The following is a 24,261-nucleotide window of genomic DNA, read 5'->3' as shown; positions in this document are numbered from 1 at the left end:
GAAATCAGCCTCTGCTGCTTTTGAGAACTCTTGAATATGACTTTTCCATGTTTTCTTTGGATTTCAGCGACTAATGTCTTTTTCTTCCCAAATAGCTCACGGGGAGCAGCCATCTCCCTCACTCCTGCGTCCCCCAAGACTTTGTTTCAGACCGTGGCAGATGTGTGTTTGGTATTTGTGGAAGGAACGATGACTGCCTTGCCTTCTGTGTCCTGTTTATTAGAATTCAGACATTTGCGCCATTTAATCAAGTCTTTTTCACTTACCAGTGGCGTGTATATTCCCAGCCTGCTTGAAGCTCCTCTGAGCAGCGTAATAAAGGTTGGCTACCGGTGCACTGGGCGGGATGAGGCTGACCCGTCCTGGCCTCAGGGGGCTCACAGCCGGGTGCACCAAGTTCTCACACTTCAGGGTCTCAGGAGCCCTTCATGCTCTTAAAAATTATGAAGACCCTAAAGAGTTTTTCTTTTATGCAGGTTATATATTTATTAATACTGACTATATTAAAAATTTAAACTGAGTTTGGTGTGAGAGGACTTTAGCTTAAAAAAAAAAAAAAATTAAAACTGATTTTTTTTTTTTTTTTTTTTGAGACAGAGTCTCACTCTGTCACCCAGACTGGAGTGCAGTGGTATACTCGTGGTTCACTGCAGCCTCTACCTCCTGGGCTCAAACAATCCTCCCACCTCAGCCTCCCGAGTAGCTGGGACTGCAGGCATTCACTATGCCCAGCTGATTTTTGTATTTTTTGTAAAGACAGGGTTTTGCCACATTGCCCAGGCTAGTCTCAAACTCCTGGACTCAGGCAATCTGCCTGCCTTGGCCTACCAAAGTGTTGGGATTACAGGCATGTGCTATCACTCCTGGCCAAGAAATTTTTTTTTAGATTTTAAATTTATCTTAAAATAACAAGAAAGGGCCGGGCGCGGTGGCTCAAGCCTGTAATCCCAGCACTTTGGGAGGCCGAGACGGGCGGATCACGAGGTCAGGAGATCGAGACCATCCTGGCTAACACGGTGAAACCCCGTCTCTACTAAAAATACAAAAAACTAGCCGGGCGAGGTGGCGGGCGCCTGTAGTCCCAGCTACTCAGGAGGCTGAGGCAGGAGAATGGCGTAAACCTGGGAGGTGGAGCTTGCAGTGAGCTGAGATCCGGCCACTGCACTCCAACCTGGGCGACAGAGCGAGACTCCATCTCAAAAAAAAAAAAAAAAAAAACAAGAAAGCCCATGACAGGTTAATAGAAATAACATATTTTGGCTGTTTTGGCTGGGCACGGTGGCTCAAGCGTGCAATCCCAGCACTTTGGGAGGCTGAGGTGGGAGGATCACTTGAGGTCAGAAGTTTGAGACCAGCCTGGCCAACATGGTGAAACCCCATCTCTACTAAAAAGACAAAAATTACCCAGCATGCCTGTAGTCCCAGCTACTTGGGAGGCTGAGGTGGGAGAATCGCCTGAACCCAGGAGGCAGATGGAGGTTGCAGTGAGCCAAGATCATGTCACTGCACTCCAGACTGGGCGACAAAGCAAGACACTGTCACAAAAATAAATAAGAAAAAAGAAACATATTTTTATGAGAAATAATTACATTTTCCAAAAACAGAAATAAGAATAATGGCATTGTTTTATATTTTTGTAAATCTCTTTTATGTCTGGTTCATTAGAAAGGGCTTGGAATTGCCGGGCACGGTGGTTCACACCTGTGATCCTAGCACTTTGGGAGGCTGAGGCAGGTGGATCACGAGATCAGGAGTTCGAGACCGGCCTGGCCAACATGGTGAAAGCCCCTGTCTCTACTAAAAATACAAAAAAGTAGCTGGGTGTGATGGCGGGCACCTGTGCTACTCGGGAGACTGAGGCAGGAGAATCGCTTGAACCCAGAAGGCAGAGGTTGCAATGAGTCGAGACTGTGCCACCGCACTCTAGCCTGGGTGACAGAGCAAGATTCCATCTCAAAAAAAAAAAAAAAAAAGACCTGGAATTTTCATATCTGCTTCTGTGTTTTATCTATTGTGATATGTTGTTTTGGAGGGAGTATGAGGAAAATTCGGCCTCACACAGATATATACTAGTTGGAAAAGGGAGGAGTATTTTAATAATTGTGGATACTCTGATACTCAACTAGAACTCAGCAGAGTTTTCTTTAAAGGTTAGTTGCAATGTGGAGTCTGAAACTGTATCAGTGAGCTGTTCACACTGTTACATGGAACTTCATCAGCCTGTCTTGCCCTTTGAGTAGCTCATTTGCTCAGGCATGATGTTGTAACACCATGTATTGGTCATCTGGAAAATATTGGCTCCCTGAGTTAGGCGGATTTTCCAAATATTGGCACATAATATTATTTTAGAAATCACATTTGTTAATATGATCACTGATCTCATCGGAAAAGTCTCTCAGTATTGGGAAGCTGTGCAGGTTATGGTGGTTCATGTAAGTTTTCCAGAAGTCTCATTGTCATTCAGAAACTTGAATTTTGTCATTTGCAACAAATGCGGTCAGTTATTTTTCTGGAAATGACAAGCTCACTTCTTTGATCTTCACAGAAATACACCAATGTCCAGGGGCTTTCTATCAGTCATTCCTTCAAGTAAAAATAATCTATGGAGAAAGTGGCCATTTCGGCTCCCAGCTCAGTCACGAGTGCCTTTCCTTTGGTACGCATCACCTGTGTGCCGAGGCACTTTACACATATTCTTATTGTCACAAAGCATCTGAAAAGGATGTGTACTCTAGGGCAAGGTTTTCATAAAGTAATTTTTACTGTTTCATCAGAGATATTCTTAGATGAAACTGGGGATCTTTTTAATAAGTGTATGGTCGTGAGTCCCCTCATGGCTGCTGGTGCAGCTGGGGGCCTTGCCTTGACTGGTGCTGAGGGGCCAGCAGTTTTACCCACCAGTACAAATATCAATACTGTGCAAAAGGCAAATAACATCGGTTACTCTGAAGACAGTTCTGACCTCCTAGCCTCTCTGTAAAGGTCTTGGGAGCCCGCAGTCCGTGTCTGTGCCTTGAATGCCCACTGGTGAGATGCAGCCTCATCTCATCTGCATGGATCTGGGCTGGGTTCACGCTCCCGCTCCTTTGGAGCTTTTATGAATGTGAGGCCTTCCCTGATCTCCATATTTAAAATCAACCCCCCTTCTGCCCCTCACTCCAGCCCTCTAATTTTTCCCCATGTCTCTGTCTCTAACATGCTCTGTTCTTCATTTTGTCTGCCTCCCTCCACTAAAATGTAAGCTCTGGATGGCAGAGATTTTGAGCTGTCTTGTTCCTTGCTATATCCCCAGCAATTAAGAGTAGTATCTGGCATGCGGAGGTAGTAGCCTGATACATAGTTCAGTGAATGAGTGAGTGAATGTGCCTGGGCCACTTTCCTGGGGTCTCCTGGCAGGTCCGAGGGGAGCAGCTCATGCCCTTGACCTGGCCCTCCTGGGGGTCCATGCTTCCCACCCCTGATGACTTGTCTTGTTCTCCCTGGCTCCTCAGCCAGTGCTCCCCCACACCGCCGTGTGCCTTGTGTGTGGCGAGGCGGGGAAGGAAGACACAGTGGAAGAGGAGGAAGGCAAGTTTAACCTCATGCTCATGGAGTGCTCCATCTGCAACGAAATCATCCACCCCGGATGCCTTAAGGTGAGCGGCCCAGTGGGAACAGGTGATGCTGACGCTGTGGGGCAGGTAGGGTTGCTGGAGATGCTGGTGAGGTGGTGGGATGCAGGTCGTGCGGTGAATTCCTGGAGAACCCCTGAGTCTGGGTGATCCTGTGTGTCAAGGGGATAAGCCCAGAACAAGGAGGGCCTGGAGTACCTTGGAGACCCAGTGTCATTAAAGGAATAAACAGACTCCCACGTCCCAGGACGTCAGAACCAGAGAGGGTTCCCAGAGTCTCAGCGGATGGCAAACACAGGCGGCTTGTTTGTAGCTGGGCCAGAGGGAGAGCCTCCAGGTGGCTCCAGGCTTCTGGGAGAACAAGGCCCCACACCCCACTCCTTCCTTCAGCACCCTGTAGAGTCCTCTGCAAAGTCCTTTCTGCATGCCAGGCGCTGAGCTCGTGGCTTTACCTGGGTCATACCCCTCAGTGAGATGGGCACACTAACTTTTATGGCTGAGGGCACCAGCCTACAGAGACAGAGTGACTTGCCCAGGGTCCCAGAGAAGCAAAAGGGCTCCGCCTCTGAACCCTGGCCTGGATCCACAGTTGCCCGTCTCTGCCAGCCTCTGCGGCTGTGTTTTCTTTTGGCTGGAAACAGGATAGACGTGACACTGGGGAGGGGGTGCTGCTGCTTCTGGAAGACATGGCCTCACAGAGCCTTGTGCCCGTGGGCCCTCTTCTCCGCTCGTCCCTCTTCTGAGTCCTGGTGTTCCCCGCAGATTAAGGAGTCAGAGGGTGTGGTCAACGACGAGCTTCCAAACTGCTGGGAGTGTCCGAAGTGTAACCACGCCGGCAAGACCGGGAAAGTGAGTGCCGGGCTCCAAGTCCCAGGGTCAGTCGGGAGAGGGGCGGGCCTGGGCCTGGCTGGGACCAGCCTGTCCCAGGAGTGTCAGGCAGGTGGGGTGCCGTGGGCCTGGGGAGGAGGAAGGGCAAGTCCAAAGGTATACAGTTGGTCTGTTCCTTCTCTCTTTTTGGCCTACAAGCAAAAGCGTGGCCCTGGCTTTAAGTACGCCTCCAACCTGCCCGGCTCCCTGCTCAAGGAGCAGAAGATGAACCGGGACAACAAGGAAGGGCAGGAACCTGCCAAGCGGAGGAGCGAATGTGAGGAGGCACCCCGGCGCAGGTCGGACGAGCACCCCAAGAAGGTGCCGCCGGACGGCCTCCTGCGCAGAAAGTCTGATGACGTGCACCTGAGGAAGAAGCGGAAATACGAGAAGCCCCAGGAGCTGAGTGGACGCAAGCGGGTACGGACCAGGAGGGGCTGAGAGACAAAGGGGGTGGTCTGGCTGGTCCTAGGTGCTGGGTTGGAAGGCCGGGGCAGGGGGTGGGCAGCGAGTAGAGCTTGGGATAATCCCAGCCTCTTGCTGCCCTGAGCAGGTCACCTAAGTCCTGAGAGCCCTGCCCCAAGGAAAGGAGGGGGAAACCAGCGAGTCACTCCTCTTCCCACCCCCCCCTTTAGGCCTCATCGCTTCAAACGTCCCCCGGTTCCTCCTCTCACCTCTCGCCGAGGCCCCCTCTAGGCAGCAGCCTCAGCCCCTGGTGGAGATCCAGTCTCACTTACTTCCAGCAGCAGGTGCTCCCACGACGCACGCCCTCCTGAGGCCCTGGGGACTGGCGAGTCCCGGGCTGTCCCCCACCCCACCCCGCTGGTCCTCCACCCCACTGCTGCCTCTCCTGACGCTTCCCAGGTCTCGGCCCCAGATCTCTGGCTCGTGGTTCTGGCTTCGGGCCTGGGAAGCTGTCTGTGACTAGAGCCTCTGTTGGTTGGGATGGAAGCTGTGAGTCCAGGGAACCTCTGAGGAGCCTGGTGGCCCTGCTCCACCCACGGGCCATGCTGTCACCAGCCACAAGGTGGCGCCAGGAGTCTCTCCCAGCTCTAGCCATTCCGGCTGGGCCGGGGATTCCCACAGGGCTGTGCTCCAGAACTGGCTCCCAAAGCCGAGGATTGTTTGAATGGCGGCTGCACATCTCCGGGTCTGGGGGGTGGGAGGTCAGTTGGGTGGGAACAGTTCAACCGGACTACTTCCAGCTTCTTCCTTGAAAGCCGCAGGCAGGGCTCGCCCGTCTGTCGGTCAGACGTGGAGATGGCATTTGTGGGGAAGGCGTCCCTCCAGCCCCTCCTCTAGAGACTGTGGACTCATGGTGGGGTGGGGTGTCGAGGGGACCAAATCCCAGGAGCCCGGGGAGCAAGCTCTGCGTCCTTTCTTTTTCGTGACAGCTCAAACCTGGCAAAGAAGATAAGCTTTTCAGGAAAAAGGTACCATCTTCCCCTCCCCCTGTGCCCCAGGCCCGAGCGGTTAGAGCTGCACAGCAGCTCCCTGGGCCGCAGTCCCGTGGCAGGGGGGCGGGAGGCCTTGGGTGGGCGCAGCCCTGAGCCCTACAGGCTGATGCGTCTCCGCTCTCGCCCTCAGCGTCGGTCCTGGAAGAACGCCGAGGACCGCATGGCGCTGGCCAACAAGCCCCTCCGGCGCTTCAAGCAGGAACCCGAGGACGATCTGCCCGAGGCACCCCCAAAGACCAGGGAGAGCGACCACTCCCGCTCCAGCTCCCCCACCGCAGGACCCAGCACCGAGGGGACCGAGGGCCCGGAGGAGAAGAAGAAGGTGAAGATGCGCCGGAAGCGGCGGCTTCCCAACAAGGAGCTGAGCAGGGAGCTGAGCAAGGAGCTCAACCACGAGATCCAGAGGACGGAGAGCAGCCTGGCCAACGAGAACCAGCAGCCCATCAAGTCGGAGCCTGAGAGTGAGGGCGAGGAGCCCAAGCGGCCCCCAGGCGTCTGCGAGCGTCCCCACCGCTTCAGCAAGGGGCTCAACGGCACCCCTCGGGAGCTGCGGCACCAGCTGGGACCCGGCCTGCGCAGCCCGCCCCGTGTCATCTCCCGGCCCCCACCCTCCGTGTCCCCGCCCAAGTGTATCCAGATGGAGCGCCATGTGATCCGGCCACCCCCCATCAGCCCCCCGCCTGACTCGCTACCCCTGGACGATGGGGCAGCCCACGTCATGCACAGGGAGGTGTGGATGGCCGTCTTCAGCTACCTCAGCCACCAAGACCTGTGTGTCTGCATGCGGGTCTGCAGGACCTGGAACCGCTGGTGAGCGGCAGCCTGTGTAGGGCTCTAGGTTAAGGCTCAGGCAGCACCAGGGATGGCCCGTGTGTGTGGAGTCGCTGGTGATGCTCTTTCCTTCCAAGCCCCAGTATGACTTCATTGTGCTCCGTAAAGCGTTCCAGCTGGCTGCAGTGGCCCCTCTGGTCTTGTCAGAGGAGGTGACCTGGTTTACTCCCTGATTTAGCTTCCTGGAGGGTAAAGTGAGGACCACGTGAAGTCCTTGGCTTCGGAGAGTTAGTCCAGGTTTCCAGCAAGGTTGCCAGTTGCAACTTCAGGCCAGCCGATATTTACCAGCTTTCTGGCCTTAGCTCTGCCTTACCCCTCTTGGATGAACGGGCATGAGACCTGCTTCATGGGGTTGTTTGGAAGAACCGCCGGTAGAGGGCGTTGTAAAGCCCATGGTAAATACTTGCGGGAGGCCTGGCGCAGTGGCTCATGCTTGTAATCCCAGCACTTTACGGGCGGATCACTTGAAGTCAAGAGTTCAAGACCAGCCTGGCCAACATGGTGAAACCCCATTTCTACTAAAAATATAAAAATTAGCCGGGTGTGGTGGTGCACACCTGTAATCCTGGCTACTCGGGAGGCTGAGGCAGGATAATTGCTTGAATGTGGGAGACAAAGGTGGTGGTGAGCAGAGATTGCACCACTACACACCAGTCTGGGAACAGAGCGAGACTCCGTCTCAATAAATACATACATACATACATACATAATTGATGGAGACTGGAGGCCATGGCTGTCAGAGCAGATGGCAGGTGCCTGCATCGGGGCAGGACAGGTGCTACATAGAGAAGGGTCCAGAGCGCCGAGTTAAGGAGCCTCCCAGAAGTTGGTAGGTGGGGAGAGTTAGAGCCGTGCATGGGCTGCCAGGGAGCCCCACCTCTGACGATGTGTCCCCACCCGGCCGGTCCCCAGGTGCTGCGATAAGCGGTTGTGGACCCGCATTGACCTGAACCACTGCAAGTCTATCACACCCCTGATGCTGAGTGGCATCATCCGGCGACAGCCTGTCTCCCTCGACCTCAGCTGGACCAATATCTCCAAGAAGCAGCTGAGCTGGCTCATCAACCGGCTGCCTGGTGAGCCCTGGGCCAGTGGCCCCGAGTGTGTCTGCTGCAGTGGGGGCTGGGGGCGCATCCCCTGACCTTCACCCTTTTCTGTGTCCCCAACAGGGCTCCGGGACTTGGTGCTGTCAGGCTGCTCATGGATCGCGGTCTCAGCCCTTTGCAGCTCCAGTTGTCCGCTGCTCCGGACTCTGGATGTCCAGTGGGTGGAAGGACTAAAGGATGCCCAGATGCGGGATCTCCTGTCCCCGCCCACAGACAACAGGCCAGGTGAGTTGCCAGGCTGGGGGTTTCTGTGGGGGTGGGGTGACCGAGCTAGGCTGTTGGATCTGCTTTTACCCTCAGGCCCTAGCATGTCCTCCATTGTTCTCAGGCCCCAGCCCTTCCCCAGAGGACATAGGGATGAGTGTCTGCTGCCGTGTTCTCAGTTTGCTTCAGGCACAGAGGGGATCTGGGAGGAGGCAGGGGCTCCTGTGCACATGCGAGACGCGCTCATGGGACTCCGTGTGCGTCTCACTGCTTTCCTGTTGACTCACTCATGGGGGCTCTGCATGCGTCTCACTGCTTTGCTGTTGACTTGCCCCTCGTTGGTTTCAAGTCTCCATGGCCATCAGGATCAGTGTGGTTACGCAAGGGCTTCCAGGATGGCGCCTCCCCCTGGGCTGGACTGGACTGCCTAGGTCTGTGCTTCTTGCCAAGTCACAGGGATTGGAGGTGCTGCGCGGCCTCTGCACTGGTTGGCGGATGACTACTGGGTGGAATGTGGGCTCAGTGTTTAGGTCTTTTAGTTTTTCAAGAGAATCTGGAAATCTAAGTTTTGATGTGGAGTCTGATTTTTAACTGTTAGAATTCTGATTTTGGGAGGAAGCAGTTTGTAACTAAATGAGATCTGAGTGTTCTGTCTGGCTGGTGGGCCTTTTTAGAGTGTCATGTCAGTGTGACCAGGCCTCCTCGGTCAGATTGACGGGTTGCCCCCTCCTTCCCGCCCCACCAGGTCAGATGGACAATCGGAGCAAGCTCCGGAACATCGTGGAGCTGCGCCTGGCAGGCCTGGACATCACAGATGCCTCCCTGCGGCTCATCATCCGCCACATGCCCCTGCTCTCCAAGCTCCACCTCAGTTACTGTAACCACGTCACCGACCAGTCCATCAACCTGCTCACCGCTGTTGGCACCACCACCCGAGACTCCTTAACCGAGATCAACCTGTCTGGTGAGTCAGGGGCCCCCATCAAGTCTGCCCAGCACTCCGTGGGAGGGCCAGGAGGTTCACATTTGTGGAAAATGACTCATGTGTTCACAACTATGTGGTCACAGTGCTTGGTGTCTCGTTTACTGAGATAGACAGCCCCGTCCAGAGGGGAAACACATTAAACAAAGAGTTACTGTTGGCTGGGTGGTGGTGGCTCACGCCTGTAATCCCAGCACTTTGGGAGGCTGAGGCAGGTGGATCATAAGGACAGGAGTTCAAGACTAGCCTGGCCAACATGGTGAAACCCCGTCTCTGCAAAAATAATACAAAAATTAGCCGGGCATGGTGCCCGGCACCTGTAATCCCAGCTACTTGGGAGGCTGAGGCAGGAGAATCGCTTGAAACTGGAAGGTGGAGGTTGCTGTGAGCCAAGATTGCACCGCTGCACTCCAGCCTAGGTGACAAGACCAAAACTCTGTCTCAAAAAAAAAGTTCCTGTTGGAATTGTAGTAATTGCTACGCCCAGAATAGTGCCGGTTAGCAGCAGCCACGAGCACACAGCAGTGGTTCCTGACTGAAACTACGGACAAGGCACAGCTTCCCCAGGGGGTGCAGAGGAGCCGGTGCCTGACAACCAGGGTGTGGAGATAGTGGGGGCCGGGGGGCGAGGGCCCTGGTGGGCAGGAGGGAGCTTGGTTTCTGCCTTTGCTGTCGTTGCTTACATGCACCCCTTGTGACTCTGCCATCAAGGGGCCTGTTGTTGGAGAGAAAAAAACCCACAGTTAGTTCCATTATTGTTCTGTGTCTGTCGCTGTGGTGGCAGGATCTTCACTCGCTCCATTTGCTGGCGGGGCGGCAGTTCGTTCTGAAGGACTTGGGGCTCCAGTATGCAGCGAGGTACACAGAGCAGTGCTGCCTGCTCTTAGCCCAACTAACCCGATTTTGGTCTGGTAGCTTAGGATGGTCTGGACTGGGGGGTGTCGGGTTTGGGTGAGACCAAAAAAAGAAAGAGAAAAAGAAACTTAACTTACGGGTTTTTTGTTTTGTTTTGTTTTTTTGTTTTTTGAGATGGAGTCTTGCTCTGTAGCCTAGGCTGGAGTACAGCAGCGCGATCTCCACTCACTGCAAGCTCCACCCTCTGGGTTCCCGCCACTCTCCTGCCTCAGCCTCCCGAGTAGCTGGGACTACAGGCGCCCGCCACCACGCCCGGCTAATTTTTTGTATTTTTAGTAGAGACAGGGTTTCACCATGCTAGCCAGGATGGTCTCGATCTTCTGACCTCGTGATCTGCCTGCCGTGGCCTCCCAAAGTGCTGGGATTACAGGCGTGAGCCACCGTGCACGGCCAGGTTTTTTTTTTTTTTTTTTACCCTCAGAAATTACCAAGTACTAAAGACACCCCCATCTCACCAAATTACATTTTGACACAGCACAGTGGTGATGTACACGTTGTTTTCTCCTCTGCATCCCACATTCATGCCTGATAAACTATCTGGCAACCGTGCCTCATAGCAGGGGCATGGGAGCTTTGGATGGGATGAGATCATTCAGGACCTAGGAAGCCATTCTTTCTCCTTATGAAGTTTTGATGACAGGAATTGTTCCACCTCGTGGAGGCAAAGAACCAGAGTGAATTGAGGCTTCTCCAGCTCAAGGGCCAGGTCATGGGCTTGAATCGGTGGTGGAGCTGCCCTTTGGAGAGGGTCTGGGAGTCATCTTACTCTAAGTGCTGGCATTTTAGTAAATCGCTTCATTATATCCTGGTTTAGTTATTATGGATGCGTAGCAGAGATCTCAGTATAAATTCCCTCCCCTGCGGTTTGGGCCATGCTGTGTGTGTGTGTGCAAATCATCTTTGGCATTTTGTTTTTCCAGCATGATAAATTGAGGTCATCTTTTCATCTCAGTGCATAAGCTCTCTGCATTCTTTTTTGTCTTTTTTTTTTTTTTTTTTTTGAGATGGAGCTTTGCTCTGTCGCCCAGGCTGGAGTGCAGTGGTGCGATCTCGGCTCACTCCAACCTCTGCCTCCCATATTCCAGTGATTCTTCTGCCTCAGTCTTGTGAGTAGCTGGGATTACAGGCGCCTGCCACCATGCCTGGCTAAGTTTTGTATTTTTAGTAGAGATGGGGTTTCACCATGTTGGCCAGGCTGGCTTTGAACTCCTGACCTCAGGTGATCCACCCATCTCTGTCTCCCAAAGTGCTGGGATTACAGGTGTGAGCCACCGCACCCAGCCTGCATTCTTGTTAAGAGCTGTGAAGTGGCTGGGCGCGGTGGCTCACACCTGTAATCCCAGCACTTTGGGGGGCTGAAGCAGGCGGATCATGAGGTCAGGAGATCGAGACCATCCTGGCTAACACGGTGAAACCCCGTCTCTCCTAAAAAAGAAAATACAAAAGAAAATTAGCTGGGTGTGGTGGTGGGCGCCTGTAGTCTCAGCTACTCGGGAGGCTGAGGCAGGAGAATGGCGTGAACACGGGAGGCGGAGCTTGCAGTGAGCCAAGATCGTGCCACTGCACTCCAGCCTGGGTGACAGAGTGAGACTCCATCTCAAAAAAAAAAAAAAAAAAAGGAAAGAAGGAGCTGTGAAGTATATTAAGGCGTATCTCTATACTTAGACTCTTCTAGATTTTCTTTTTTTTTTTTTTTTTTTTTGAGACGGAGTCTCGCTCTGTCACCCAGGCTGGAGTGCAGTGGCCGGATCTCAGCTCACTGCAAGCTCCGCCTCCCGGGTTCATGCCATTCTCCTGCCTCAGCCTCCCGAGTAGCTGGGACTACAGGCGCCCGCCACCTCGTCCGGCTAGTTTTTTGTATTTTTTAGTAGAGACGGGGTTTCACCGTATTAGCCAGGATGGTCTCGATCTCCTGACCTCGTGATCCACCCGTCTCGGCCTCCCAAAGTGCTGGGATTACAGGCTTGAGCCACCGCGCCCGGCCTAGATTTTCTTTAAAAAAAAGAAAAACTTCCCCTCTCATTGGTGTAACTAGTTGAGTTACTGGAAAAATAAACTTATCCTGATGTAAGCACCAGAAATGGGAAAATAGTCTGTGCCACAAAATAGATGACAGTTGACATGCCTCAAGATCCTTAAACTTAGTTGGAGGGTCTGGTCTCGAGACAAGAGAAGTTGCAATTCTAGCTATTGTTCTGGCTGAATTCCATCGTGGAAAATTTATTGGGTGCTCAAGGCAGTCCCTTGCCTTTCCCTTCTCCACCCCATCCTCACTACCTGAGGCAACATCTTAAACTCTTGAATTCTTTCTTCTAGTGTTTACCTCCGCTATTTCAAACTAGCAAGCCTAGTGCTCACTTTGGTGCCCATTTGCTAAAATTGGAACAATACAGAGATGAGCATGGCCCCTGCACAAGGATGACATGCAAATTCGTGAAGTGTTCCATATTTTTAATTAAAAACAAAATGAAAAAATACCAAGCCTATACTGCAATTTATTTTTTTTCTCCCATGTGGATATTATATATTTATTAACTTGCTATTAGATAACATGAGGATTTACTACTGTTGTATTCTTCCCTCCCACCCCCCCCTCCTGTTTTTCTCCCTCCATCTTTTTAATTTTTGGTTGTCACTATTCTTTCACTTATTATGAGCATGTTAAGTGTTGGTCACTGTTGAGCCAAACAGTGTATTATGAGTACATTTTCTTTCTTGCTCAATGTTTTTGTTGTTTAATTGCTCATTTTGTTTGCTTAGTTTCTATGCAAATGGTACAACAGAATTGAATGCTCTCCCCCTCCCCACCCCCAACTCATCAGTCTCTTGACCAGTTTTTGTAGGAGACTTGCCTCCTGACTTCTTTTCCTCCCCTTCCGTTTTCTCCTCTGAGACTGGCCGCCCCCGCCTGCCGCACCACTGCCATCCTGGACTCCTTTGGTGTCTGTCTTGTCCTAGGTACCTTCCTTCCTTGATCTCATATCTTCTTTCTTGGTTTACTATCACGTTTGCTGAGAGACATTTTCTAGACCCTGTGTGTCTGGATTCGTTTTTATTATACCCTCCCATTTAGTGGCTAGTCCTGCTGGGAATAGAACCCTAATCTGGGAGCCTGTTGCTACAGTAAGTAGGAGGTTTTGCTCCACCATCTTCTGCCTTCCAGAGGCAGGGTCCAAAACTATTTGATTCTTCATCTGTCAGTGAATCTATTTTCTCTCCTTGTCAGTTAATAGAAAGTTGTCTCTAGTTGTCTGCATTTTTCGAAGACAAACTTCAGTTTGAATCCATTTCACCTACCATGCTGAACACTCACAGAAGCCCTTCAGTCTGGACGTCTGTGTTCTTCAGTTGTAGAAAAACTTCTTGAATTCTGTCTTAACTTCCTCCCCTTCTGTTTTCCTCTTTCTGGACTAGTCCTCTGATTCCTGTCTTCCCTCCTCATTTCCATGTCAATGTCTTTTTGCTGTATTTTCTGTGAGTTTTCCCTTACTTTATCATACAGCTTTTTTTTTTTTTTTTTTTTTTTTGAGACGGAGTCTCACTCTGTCGCCCAGGCTGGAGTGCAGTGGTGTGATCTCAGCTCACTGCAAGCTCCGCCTCCTGGGTTCACGCCATTCTCCTGCCTCAGCCTCCCGAGTAGCAGGGACTACATACAGGTGCCCACCACCACGCCCAGGTAATTTTTTGTATTTTTAGTAGAGATGGGGTTTCACTGTGTTAGCCAGGATGGTCTCGATCTCCTGACCTCGTGATCCCCCTGCCTCCGCCGTCCAAAGTGCTGGGATTACAGGCGTGAGCCACCGTGCCTCACCACAGCTTATACACTGAGTTTTTCATTTCTGCTGTTGTGCAGTTGAACCATATGACACTGCTGTTTAAAATTGGTCAAAAATAGTCAAATGTTGGCATTTTCATATGGTTCAACCTATATGTTTAGTTTTCAATCTGTGTTCTCTGAACGTTTTGTGGAATGGCCTGTTCTTGTTTTTTGGAGCCAGATACTTTCCTACCTGAGGATATGAATGATTGTTTTATTTTCTTCTCTCTGTGTTGACTGTTCCTTTCAAATGCTGTCAGTGGCCTTCGGCAGAGGCTGTCCTCAGCTCGAGTGCTGATGCTTGCTTGTCCCTCCACTCCAGGGTGATCAGAGTGGGCACGCTGCTGGAGCTTGTCTGCTGTGGACGACACTTACAGTGTGGTCTCTGCGGGTCCTTTCTTTGGAGAAACCTGGACATCATATCTTTCAAACTTCTTCTTAAGCTAGTCAGGATTGCCAGAAAGACTCTCCTTGATCTCCTAAGGGTGTGGGCTGGACCGCTGTTGGTATGGCCAAGTATGGGGCTTGATAGGGGAAGGAGGTTCTCAACAGTTAGCAGGTAAATTTTCCCTTAGCCCCACTTTTGAGTGGGCACCCCTACTTTCTGTGCCCACTGGAACCCAGCCCATCAGGCACTAAAACCCCAGTCTTCTGCTGGGGAAGGAATCCAGACATCTTACTACTCCTTGAATAGATTTCAGCCAGTGCTTCTGTTACTAACACCATCTTTAGCCCCACTTCCAATGTACCTGTCACTTTCAATGCAAGAGGAATTTCTGAGAAATCACCACTAAACACCTTAGAGGTGTTCTATAGAATAATTATTCTTTTCTGCTTTCCCGTCAGCCACTTTAGGGTTAAACTTTCTCAAGTCTCCTAAATTGTTACCTCTTCTTCAGCTTCCAAAATTAGAAAAATAATTATGTTGTAGTGAAATAGTATGTAATATAAAATAGACCACCTTAGCCATTTTTGGGCACATAATTCAGTGGCATTAAGTACATTCACAGTGTTGTGCAACTGTCACCAACATCCATCTCCAGACTTTTTTTGTTTTAGAGACAGGGTCTCGCTGTGTTGCCCAGGCTGGTCTCAAACCCCTGGGCTCAAGCAGTCCTCCTGCCCCAGCCTCCCAAAATGTTAGAATTACAGGCATGAGCCACTACACCTGGCCTTTTTTATTTTTTTTTTCCCCTTTGTTGGCTGTGATTTTGGTGTCATATCAATCTTTGCAAAGTCTAATGTCATGAAAATTTTCCTCTATGTTCTCTTTTTCTTTTTTCAAGACAGAGTCTTGCACTGTCGCCCATATTTGAGTGCAGTGGTGTGATGTCAGCTCACTGCAGCTTCCGCCTCCTGGGTTCATGCGATTCTCATGCCTCAGTCGCCAAGTAGCTGGGACTACAGGCACCTGCCCCCACACCCCACTAATTTTTGTATTTTTAGTAGAGACGAGGTTTCACCATATTGGCCAGGCTGGTCTCCAACTCCTGATCTTGTGATCCACCTGCCTCAGTTTCCCAAAGTGCTGCGATTACAGGCATGAGCCACTGCGCACGGCCGGGTCCAGCTTATTCTTTTGCATGTTGAAATCCAATTTTCCCAGCAATATTTATTGAAAAGATTACCTGTTACTTCATTGAATGCTGTTGGCACCCTTTTCAAAAATCACTTTACCATATATTTGAGGGTTTGTTTCTGGGCTCCTGATTCTTTTTTTTTTTTTTTTGATACACAGTCTCACTCTGTTGCCCAGCCTGGAGTGCAGTGCAGTGGCACGATCTTGGCTCACTGCAACCTCCACCTCCCGCATTCAAGTGATTCTCCTGCCTCAGCCTCCTTTGTAGCTGGGAGTACAGGTGTGTGCCACCACGCCATGTTGGCCAGGGTGGTCTCAAACTCCTGACCTCAGGTGATCCGCCCACCTCAGCCTACCAAAGTGCTGGGATTATAGGTGTGAGTCACCACACCTGGCCGAGCTCTTGATTCTATTCCATTGGTCTATATGTCTATCCTTTTTCCTGTAATGTGCTTTATTTATGAATGAATGAATGACAGGGGCTTACTCTGTCATCCAGGCTGGAGTGCAGTGGTGTGATCATGTCTCGCTGCAGGCTCCACCTTCCAGGCTCAAGTGATCCTCCCACCTCAACCTCCCATGTAGTTGAGACTAGAGGTACATACCACCATGATCGGCTAATTTTGGTATTTTTTTTATAGAGACAGGCTTTTGCTATGTTGCTCAGGCTGGTCTTGAACTCATAGGCTCAAGTCATCCACCCACCTCAGCCTCCCAAGTGCTGGTCTTACAGGCATGAGCCATTGCGCTTGGCCTATGTATTTTATTTGGAGACGGGATCTCACTGTGTTGCTCAGGCTGGAATCATACTCCTGGGCTCAAGTGATTTTCCACCTCAGCTTCAGATTAGCTCAGGTTCTTCAACTTTGTTCTTTTTTTGGATTGTTTGGACAACTTGGAGCCCCATGTGTTCACATGAATTTTAGGATAGATTTTTCTATTTCTGCAAAAAACACTACTAGGATTTTAGAGCAATGTCATTGAGTCTGTAGATGTCTGTGGGTAGTGCTGACATCTTAATAGTATTAAGTCTCCCAATCCATGAACATAGGATGACTTTCCATTTATTTATGTCTAATTTAGTTTTTTTCGGCAATGTTTTCCAGTCTTCAAAGTACAAGTCTTTCCTTGGTTAAATTTATTCCTGAAGCTAGGCATAGTGGCACACACCTATAGTCCCAGCTACTCAGGAAGCTGAGGTGGGAGGATCACTTGAGCCCAGGAGTCCTAGACCAGCCTGGGCAAAGTAGTGAGATTCCAGATCTAAAACATTTAAAGGCCGAGGGAGAACTGATGAGGATGCTAACAAAAGTGATGTTCCTCCACAGGCGGGCGGGCGGGCAGGCGGGCCCCATGCGCCAGCAGGAAACATCTGTCAGCCTGCCTGTGGAGGGTCCAAGAAACCAGGCTGCAGTGAACTCTGACGCACAGAGGGACCAAAGGAAAGTCTTTTCCTTCTAGCTTCTTTTCTGGAAGGGTCTTTGGGCTCCAGTTTTGGGGAATATTTGAACCACAAGCTAGGAAGAATGCTGGCTGGGCATGAATGAGCATCCAAAGAGGGCCCAAATTAGTACCCAAAGACAACTCAGAAAAGGAGCCAGCTGGGCCTCCAGGTCTCACTTCACACCCAGTGCTGCCTTACCACCAACAGGTGACTGCCAGGATGCACCTGAGGCCCCCTCAGTCGTCTGACAGCCGCAGGCCACGGCAGTGTGCCAGCCAGACGGCAGAGTTCTCTGGCATGGGAGCTGCCTGTTCTGGTGCTTGAAGGTGCCAAGGGAGAGGCAAGACTTGGGTCAGTCCCTTCTAGCCAGGAACTAGGCAAACATTGGAGGAGGAAAACATCCCTGAGCTGGTGATGGAGTGGGGACAGCATAGCTGGATCTGAGTAAGGAATGAGACGCATTCTGGGGATGAGCTAGACAGTGCTCTGGAAGGCAGATAGGGAGCTGGGAACAGGGTCAAGATGGAAGATTCTGAGGGTGATTTCTTGCTGAAAATGTCTAGCCTGAATCTAAGCAAGCCTCTGGGATATCTGCAGTTTATAGGAAACACAGGAGATAAGAAACAAGCTAAATGACACCTTGAAGATGACAAGTGAGAATGTGGGACATCCTCTAAGAAACCATCCTGGTCAGATGGGCTCAACACCTATAATCCCAGTGGTTTGGGAGGCTGGGTGGGGAGCATAACTTGAGACCAGGAGTTCAAATCTAACTGGTCAACATGTCATAGTAAATAATGAAAAATGAAAAGTATTTGAAAATAAGCTTATATTAGTAAAATCCCTATTCTTTATACTTAAAAATGAATCAAGTATTGAGTTTTGGGGATCATGAGTTTCCTGAAGGAATTGTATGATAGCATTCTACAACTTCCTTCATCATTGGATTTTGCAGTAAGATTATAAACAGGGTCAGGCATTTGAGGGGGAACTACTTGAGGGATTAATTAGAAGATTAAGGGATACCCTTTGAAAAACTGAGTTATTGCCGGGCACAGTGGCTCACACCTGTAATCCCAGCACTTTGGGAGGCTGAGCCGGGTGGATCACCTGAGTTCAGGAGTTCAAGACCAGCCTGGCCAACACGGGGAAACCCCGTCTCTACTAAAAATACAAAAAATTAGGCCGGGCACAGTGGCTCAAGCCTGTAATCCCAGCACTTCAGGAGGCTGAGGCGGGCAGATCACAAAGTCAGGAGATCGAGACCATCCTGGCTAACACAGTGAAACCCTGTCTCTACTAAAAATACAAAAAAAAGAAATAGCCGGATGTGGTGGCGGGCGCCTATAGTCCCAGCTACTCTGGAGGCTGAGGCCGGAGAATGGCATGAACCCAGGAGGCGGAGCTTGCAGTGAGTTGAGATCGCGCCACTGCACTCCAGCCTGGGCGACAGAGCGAGACTCCGTCTCAAAAAAAAAATTAAAAAAAAAAAAAAAAAAAAAAATTAGCCAGGCGTGGTGGCAGGCGCCTGTAGTCCAGCTACTTGGGAGGCTGAGGCAGGAGAATGTCGTGAACCCGGGAGGCGAGGTGGAACTTGCAGTGAGCCGAGATCGCCTCACTGCACTGCAGCCTGGGCAACAAGAGCAAAACTCCGTCTCCAAAAAAACCAAAACCACGAAAAACTGAGTTGTCTGTTGAAGCATCTCTCTATCAGCATTGTTGTTTTCTCATCTTCAGTCTAAAAGCACGGCCTTCACTTGTGAATGCCTATGTGTATGTAGACAGCTTTCCAGTACCACTGCTCCACATGAATTGGTGAGCATCTGTTTGAAGATTCTGTGCTGACGTGGAGGACACTGTCTGAAAGGACTGGCTGTATAAAGGAAGTCAGTTTGGTGGCTCACGTGGTGCTCTGACTTCACTACTTTACACCACCTCCTCGCCTGCAGGGATTTTGATAACATGTAGATAGCACAGGCTTTGTATGTATGATTGTGGTTTTCCCTTAGTATTTTTATTCCCACTCAGTTTAATAGAGAAATGAAAGTGTTGATACTAAGGATGATTAGCAAAGGTCACAAATGTAATACCATTGAGGCCGGGCACAGTAGCTCAAGCCTGTAATCCCAGTACTTTGGGAGGCCAAGGCGGGCAGATCACGTGAGGTCAAGAGTTTGAGGCCAGCTTGGACAACACGGTGGAACGCAGTTTCTACTAAAAGTGCCAAAAAAAAAAAAAAGGCGGGCATGGTGGTGGGCGCCTGTAATTCCAGCTATTTGGGAAGCTGAGGCAGGAGAAGCACTTAAACCTGGGAGGCGGAGGTTGCAGTGAGTCAAGATTGTGCCATTGCACCCCAGCCTGGGTGACAAGAGTGAGACTCTGCCTCCAAAAAAAAAAAAAAAAAAAAAAAGGAAAGAAAAGAAAAGCACAGAGGGTGTGATGAAGTCTGAATTCTGCTTTTGCTAGAAGGGCATGTTGGTCTGGTGCCTAGGCTGATGGAACACGGTGAGTCCTGGGGTTAGGACCAAACAGCTGTCCCTCGTGCTGTGAATTGCTCCAAAGCACTGGGGCCTGCAAAAGCAAAAATGATCCCAAGATGCCCTTAGCAATGTTCTTTCTGTGACCCAGCGATGCCCTTCTGGGAATTTATCTGAAGGGAAGAGGCAGATAAATGCACAGTAATAGACACAGAGCAGTATTCATCAACAATATATTAGATGAGAAAAGCAAACTACTTAACATGGTGTGTTAGCCTATCATTGTAAAAGCACATAGAACTACTTACATGAGCATAGGCATGTATAGAGGCCGCTGTGTGGTAAATTAGAAGTGATTTTCACATGGTTATTTGAATGCTTTTGAGGCCTATATTAACCTTTATACCTGGTGGGTGAAACCCTTCCCCATTTGAAGAAGAGAGATTTTAAGCAAATAACATTTTATTTAGTGCAGCACAGCAGGGGTTGGAATATGTAGAGCTCTGACCTGTCCTCAGTGCTGAGTGCCTGGGTCTGGGGGGGCCTTCTGGCTCCTGGCCTTCACACCTCACATTACTTATTCTCTGCAGACTGCAATAAGGTCACTGATCAGTGCCTGTCCTTCTTCAAACGCTGTGGAAACATCTGTCACATTGACCTGAGGTACTGCAAGCAAGTCACCAAGGAAGGCTGTGAGCAGTTCATAGCCGAGATGTCTGTGAGTGTCCAGTTTGGGCAAGTAGAAGAAAAACTCCTGCAAAAACTGAGTTAGTCCAAGGACAAGAATGTAAATACGGGGTGGGCTCTGGGAGGGGAAGAGACTTTACAAAAATGAGGGCTTTTATTTTCCATTTGGAACGTGGGACAACAGACCACAATGCAATTCCATTTTGCAAGTCTTTCCAAGGGAGAAGCTGTTCAACCACCCATTTGGGGGATGAGTGAGCCGACACTTTCCTTTGGTCTTTCTAAATCGTAACTGCACTGCTTTCTGGACCATTTCTAAGGCGGCCTTTACAAGAAGACATTCCTGTCAGAGAGGAGGGTGGACTTTGGAGAAATTCTCATACTGAAGCATGAGCTTAGGAGTTTCTGTTAGTGGTAGTGGTGTTTTGGACACTTCATTCCTTGCAACACTGAGGTTTTGGGTGTTGACGTAAAGTGGACCACACACCACATCTGCTGCCGTCTTGACACTTTTTTTTGTTTGGTTGGTTTTGTTACATCCTACATTATGCAGAACTATTTTTGTACAAATTGTTTAAAAGTTATTTATGCAAGGTTGAATGCATACCAGTGTTTTTATTGTTTTGAGATTGCCAATTTTCCTGATTTCCTTAAGGTAGGAGAGAATTTAACGTGTACTTCATCGACACAACCCATCTACAAATGTGCCCAGATCTAACAAAGCAGGCTAAGACCTTCCACTTAAAAGCATGTTTAACTGGAAGTTGAGAGCCTGCTTTGTACCTCAAGAGTTACATGAGCATGTTGTGGATAAATGTAAATTATAGTTGAAGTAAGATACTCTGCCAGGTTTCCTCTGTAGAAAATTCACTTTTCTCAAATTTTAAAATTTCGACTTCAGCCTTTGCACTCAGGAGGGTCTGCTCCAGCATGAGCTCTTGTACTTACATAAATCTAATTTATACAGTGAGTCAAGACGTAGAATAAACGCTCCCACATAGCCTTTCTTTTGCTTTTTTCTCTCCTCTGAAGTGTGACTTGAGTTCTCATTTAGGTTTGTAACATGGCTATTTCCTAGTTGTAAAGTTCTGCATTTATAAGTGCCATTGTTGTAAGGTGGTGTTTCCTAGACCTTCCCTGATGCGATTTTACCTTTGTTGAATTTGTATAAACAATTGTACAAAAAAAAACCACTCTTGAACTTTGAGGGCTTTTGTTCTAGGAGTGGACTAGAAGTTTAAGCCCAGAGTCAGTAAACACTGTTTTGAGGCCCAAACAATGTAATTTCTGATTCATCTGATGTACCCTGTGGTGCGTCATTTTTCTTTCTTCTTCAGAGAGAAATCCGTTTCTGGCTAATAAAGGTATGTGCTCTGACAACGGCTGCACGTAGGAATTAGACACAGACTTCTTTAAGGAGAAGAGTTGCTCATCTGTCTGCGTGCCTCTTACCACACAGAATTACTTCCATGGCTACTTGCCATTACTGTTGCCTAAAAGTTCCCCAGATTTGGGAGACAGTGGGAGCAACTGCAGGAGGCTGCATCCTGTACAGGTAGCCTTGGGCCATGATGGCTGTAGGAAACACTTGGTCATGAGGTGGCTTCCCCAAGTGGCAGATGTAGAAACCAGTGAGAAGTAATTTTAGATTACAGAATTTTTTTTTAAAGACAGGACCCTGCTGGCAGTGTCATATTCACATACAGAAACAGCTGCTGTAGTGAATCTCAAGATGGAGAAGGTAGCCAACCTCCTTCCTCAGTGATGAGAGCAAGCAATGTAAGACGTTGTTCCTGTGGAAGAAGCCTTTCCTGCTGATGGCTGAGTTTTCTGTTTGTCCCTTTTATTTTTACCATGGCAAAACAGTTTTAATTACAACAAGACAGGCCAGGTGAAGTGGATCCAGCACCTTGGGAGGGATCACCTGTGGTCAGGAGTTCAAGACCAGCCTGACCAATATGGTGAAACCCCATCTCTACTAAAAATACAAAAATTAGCCAGGAGTGGTGCCAGGCGCCTGTAGTCCCAGCTACTTGGGAGGCTGAGGCAGGAGAATCGCTTGAACCCAGGAAGCGGATGTTGCAGTGACCTGAGATTGCACCATTATACTCCAGCCTGGAGACAGGGAGACTCCATCTCAAAACAAAAAGAGAAAGATCTCATCTAGATACATGTCTCCTGTTAAATCCACAGACTCCTGATGACTCAATCTGAAGACACTCGAAGCCACTGTACCTAAGGGTTCCTGGAGCACACAGGTCTGCTAGGGAGGGGATGCCGGGGCTGAGGATCCGAGCCCCACAGGGCTGTGCAACACAGGAGAGACACAGTGATCTCCAGTTTCAGGAGAGGCCACTGTATAGTGCAGTGGCCATAAACTCCCCCCAAGAGTACTGAACAATCCAGTAAGACTGTACTTCAGTACAAATCCACGGTGTCCGTACAGACCTTTTTATTTTATTTTTTTTTTTATTTTGAGATGGAATCTCGCACTTGTCCAGGCTGGAGTGCAGTCGTGTGATCTCAGCTCAGCTCACTGCAACCTCTGCCTCCCAGGTTCAAGCAATTCTCCTGCCTTGGTCTCCCGAGTAGCTGGGAATACAGGAGCCTGCCACCATGCCCAGTTAATTTTTGTTATTTTTAGTAGAGATGGGGTTTCACCCACCATGTTGGCCAGGCTGGTCTCGAACTCCTGACTTAAGGTGATCTGCTGGTCTCAGCCTCCCAAAGTGCTGGGATTGTAGGGGTGAGCCACCATCCCCAGCCCCTTTTGTTTATTTATTTTTATATTTTGAGGCGAAGTCTCACTCTGTCACCCAGGCTGGAGTGCAGTGGCACAATCTTGGCTCACTGCACGTTCTCCCTCCTAGGTTCACACCATTCTCCTGCCTCAGCCTCCCAAGTAGCTGGGACTACAGGCACCCGCCACCACGCCCAGCTAATTTTTTGTATTTTTAGTAGAGACGGGGTTTCACTGTGTTAGTCACGATGGTCTCGATCTCCTGACCTCGTGATCCACTCGCCTCAGCCTCCCAAAGTGCCGGGATTATAGGCATAAGCCACCGCACCCGGCTAAAGCCCCTTTTATTTTTAAAATGAGCCAAAGATGAGGCCAGCTGAGGCTAAATGCCACAAGCAACTACTCTGAGCCTACATGTCATGTCTGATGAAGTAATGAAAGGACCATAAATCCAAGGGAATGCTTGCTGTGTCAAATCACAACTTAGTAACCTAGAAAAGAGGCTCTGTCCCTTCCTCTAGGGAATCTGATGTTTACAAAGGAAGACACCATGGCACCTCAAGATGACATCCTTTCATATTGTGAAGACGGGATCAAGAGACTTCACTGTATTCCACTGCAGACTTATCCATATGACATGACCTATTCAAAAAATTTACTTAAAGCAGCATGGGCTGGGCGCAGTGGCTCATACCTGTAACCCCAGCACTTTGAGAGGCTGAGGCAGGCAGATCACCCGTGGTCAGGAGTTCAAGACCAGCCTGACCAACATGGTAAAACCCTATCTCTATTAAAAATAAAAAATTAGCTGGGAGTGGTAGTATGCACCTGTGATCCCAGCTACTCAGGAGGAAAAGGCAGGAGAATCACTTGAACCTGGGAAGTGGAGGTTGCAGTAAGCCAAGATTGTGCCATTGAACTTCAGCCTGGGCAACAGAGCAAGACTCCGACTCAAAAAAAAAAATTGTTTAAAATTATCCAGGCATGGTGGTGCGCATCATATGCCAGCTGCTGGGGAGGCTAAGGCGGGAGGATTGCTTGAGCCCAGAAGTTAAGACTATAGTGAGGTGTGATCATGCCACTGTACTCTGCCTGGGTGGGCACCAGCAAGACTCTGTCTTTATTAAAAAAAAAAAAAAAAAAAAGGCCAGGCGCGGTGGCTCAAGCCTTTAATCCCAGCACTTTGGGAGGCCGAGACGGGCGGATCACGAGGTCAGGAGATCGAGAGCATCCTGGCTAACACGGTGAAACCCCGTCTCTACTAAAAAAAATACAAAAAACTAGCTGGGCGAGGTAGCAGGCGCCTGTAGTCCCAGCTACACGGGAGGCTGAGGCAGGAGAATGGCGTGAACCCGGGAGGCGGAGCTTGCAGTGAGCCGAGATTGCGCCACTGCGCTCCAGCCTGGGCGACAGAGCGAGACTCCGTCTCAAAAAAAACAAAAAAAAAAAGGTGAGGCGGGTAGAAAGGCATGCCAGTTTACAAATCCAAATTCCAGAGGGAAATGCTCGCCCTCTGCCAAACAAGCCAATTTCCAAGTATCAAG

At 49.7% G+C, this 24,261-nt stretch overlaps 1 protein-coding gene and 1 pseudogene across 35 annotated transcripts in view; both read left to right on the top strand.

Moving 5' to 3' along the window:
- The window catches only part of KDM2B (lysine demethylase 2B), a 156,256-nt gene extending 134,902 nt beyond the window's left edge, over window positions 1-21,354 (top strand). For 18 of the 35 annotated variants that reach the window (XM_065524925.2, XM_065524929.2, XM_074008097.1 and 15 more), the window contains 10 exons: window positions 3,492-3,635; window positions 4,374-4,461; window positions 4,630-4,898; window positions 5,114-5,227; window positions 5,873-5,911; window positions 6,066-6,745; window positions 7,679-7,842; window positions 7,936-8,097; window positions 8,822-9,040; window positions 19,881-21,354. In XM_065524925.2, coding sequence (XP_065380997.1) covers window positions 3,492-3,635; window positions 4,374-4,461; window positions 4,630-4,898; window positions 5,114-5,227; window positions 5,873-5,911; window positions 6,066-6,745; window positions 7,679-7,842; window positions 7,936-8,097; window positions 8,822-9,040; window positions 19,881-20,062 — 2,061 coding nt within the window. In that variant the 3' untranslated portion in view covers window positions 20,063-21,354. The remainder of the gene's footprint in view (window positions 1-3,491; window positions 3,636-4,373; window positions 4,462-4,629; window positions 4,899-5,113; window positions 5,228-5,872; window positions 5,912-6,065; window positions 6,746-7,678; window positions 7,843-7,935; window positions 8,098-8,821; window positions 9,041-19,880) is intronic. The other 17 variants (XM_065524940.2, XM_065524941.2, XM_065524942.2 and 14 more) reach the window with 3 other exon arrangements.
- Window positions 12,326-12,426, top strand: LOC123567859 (U6 spliceosomal RNA; annotated as a pseudogene).
- Window positions 21,355-24,261: the final 2,907 nt, after the last annotated feature.

Source organism: Macaca fascicularis, chromosome 11, assembly GCF_037993035.2.
Source record: "Macaca fascicularis isolate 582-1 chromosome 11, T2T-MFA8v1.1".
NCBI classification, from domain to species: Eukaryota; Metazoa; Chordata; class Mammalia; order Primates; family Cercopithecidae; genus Macaca; species Macaca fascicularis.
This window is presented reverse-complemented; position numbering and strand designations above follow the sequence as displayed.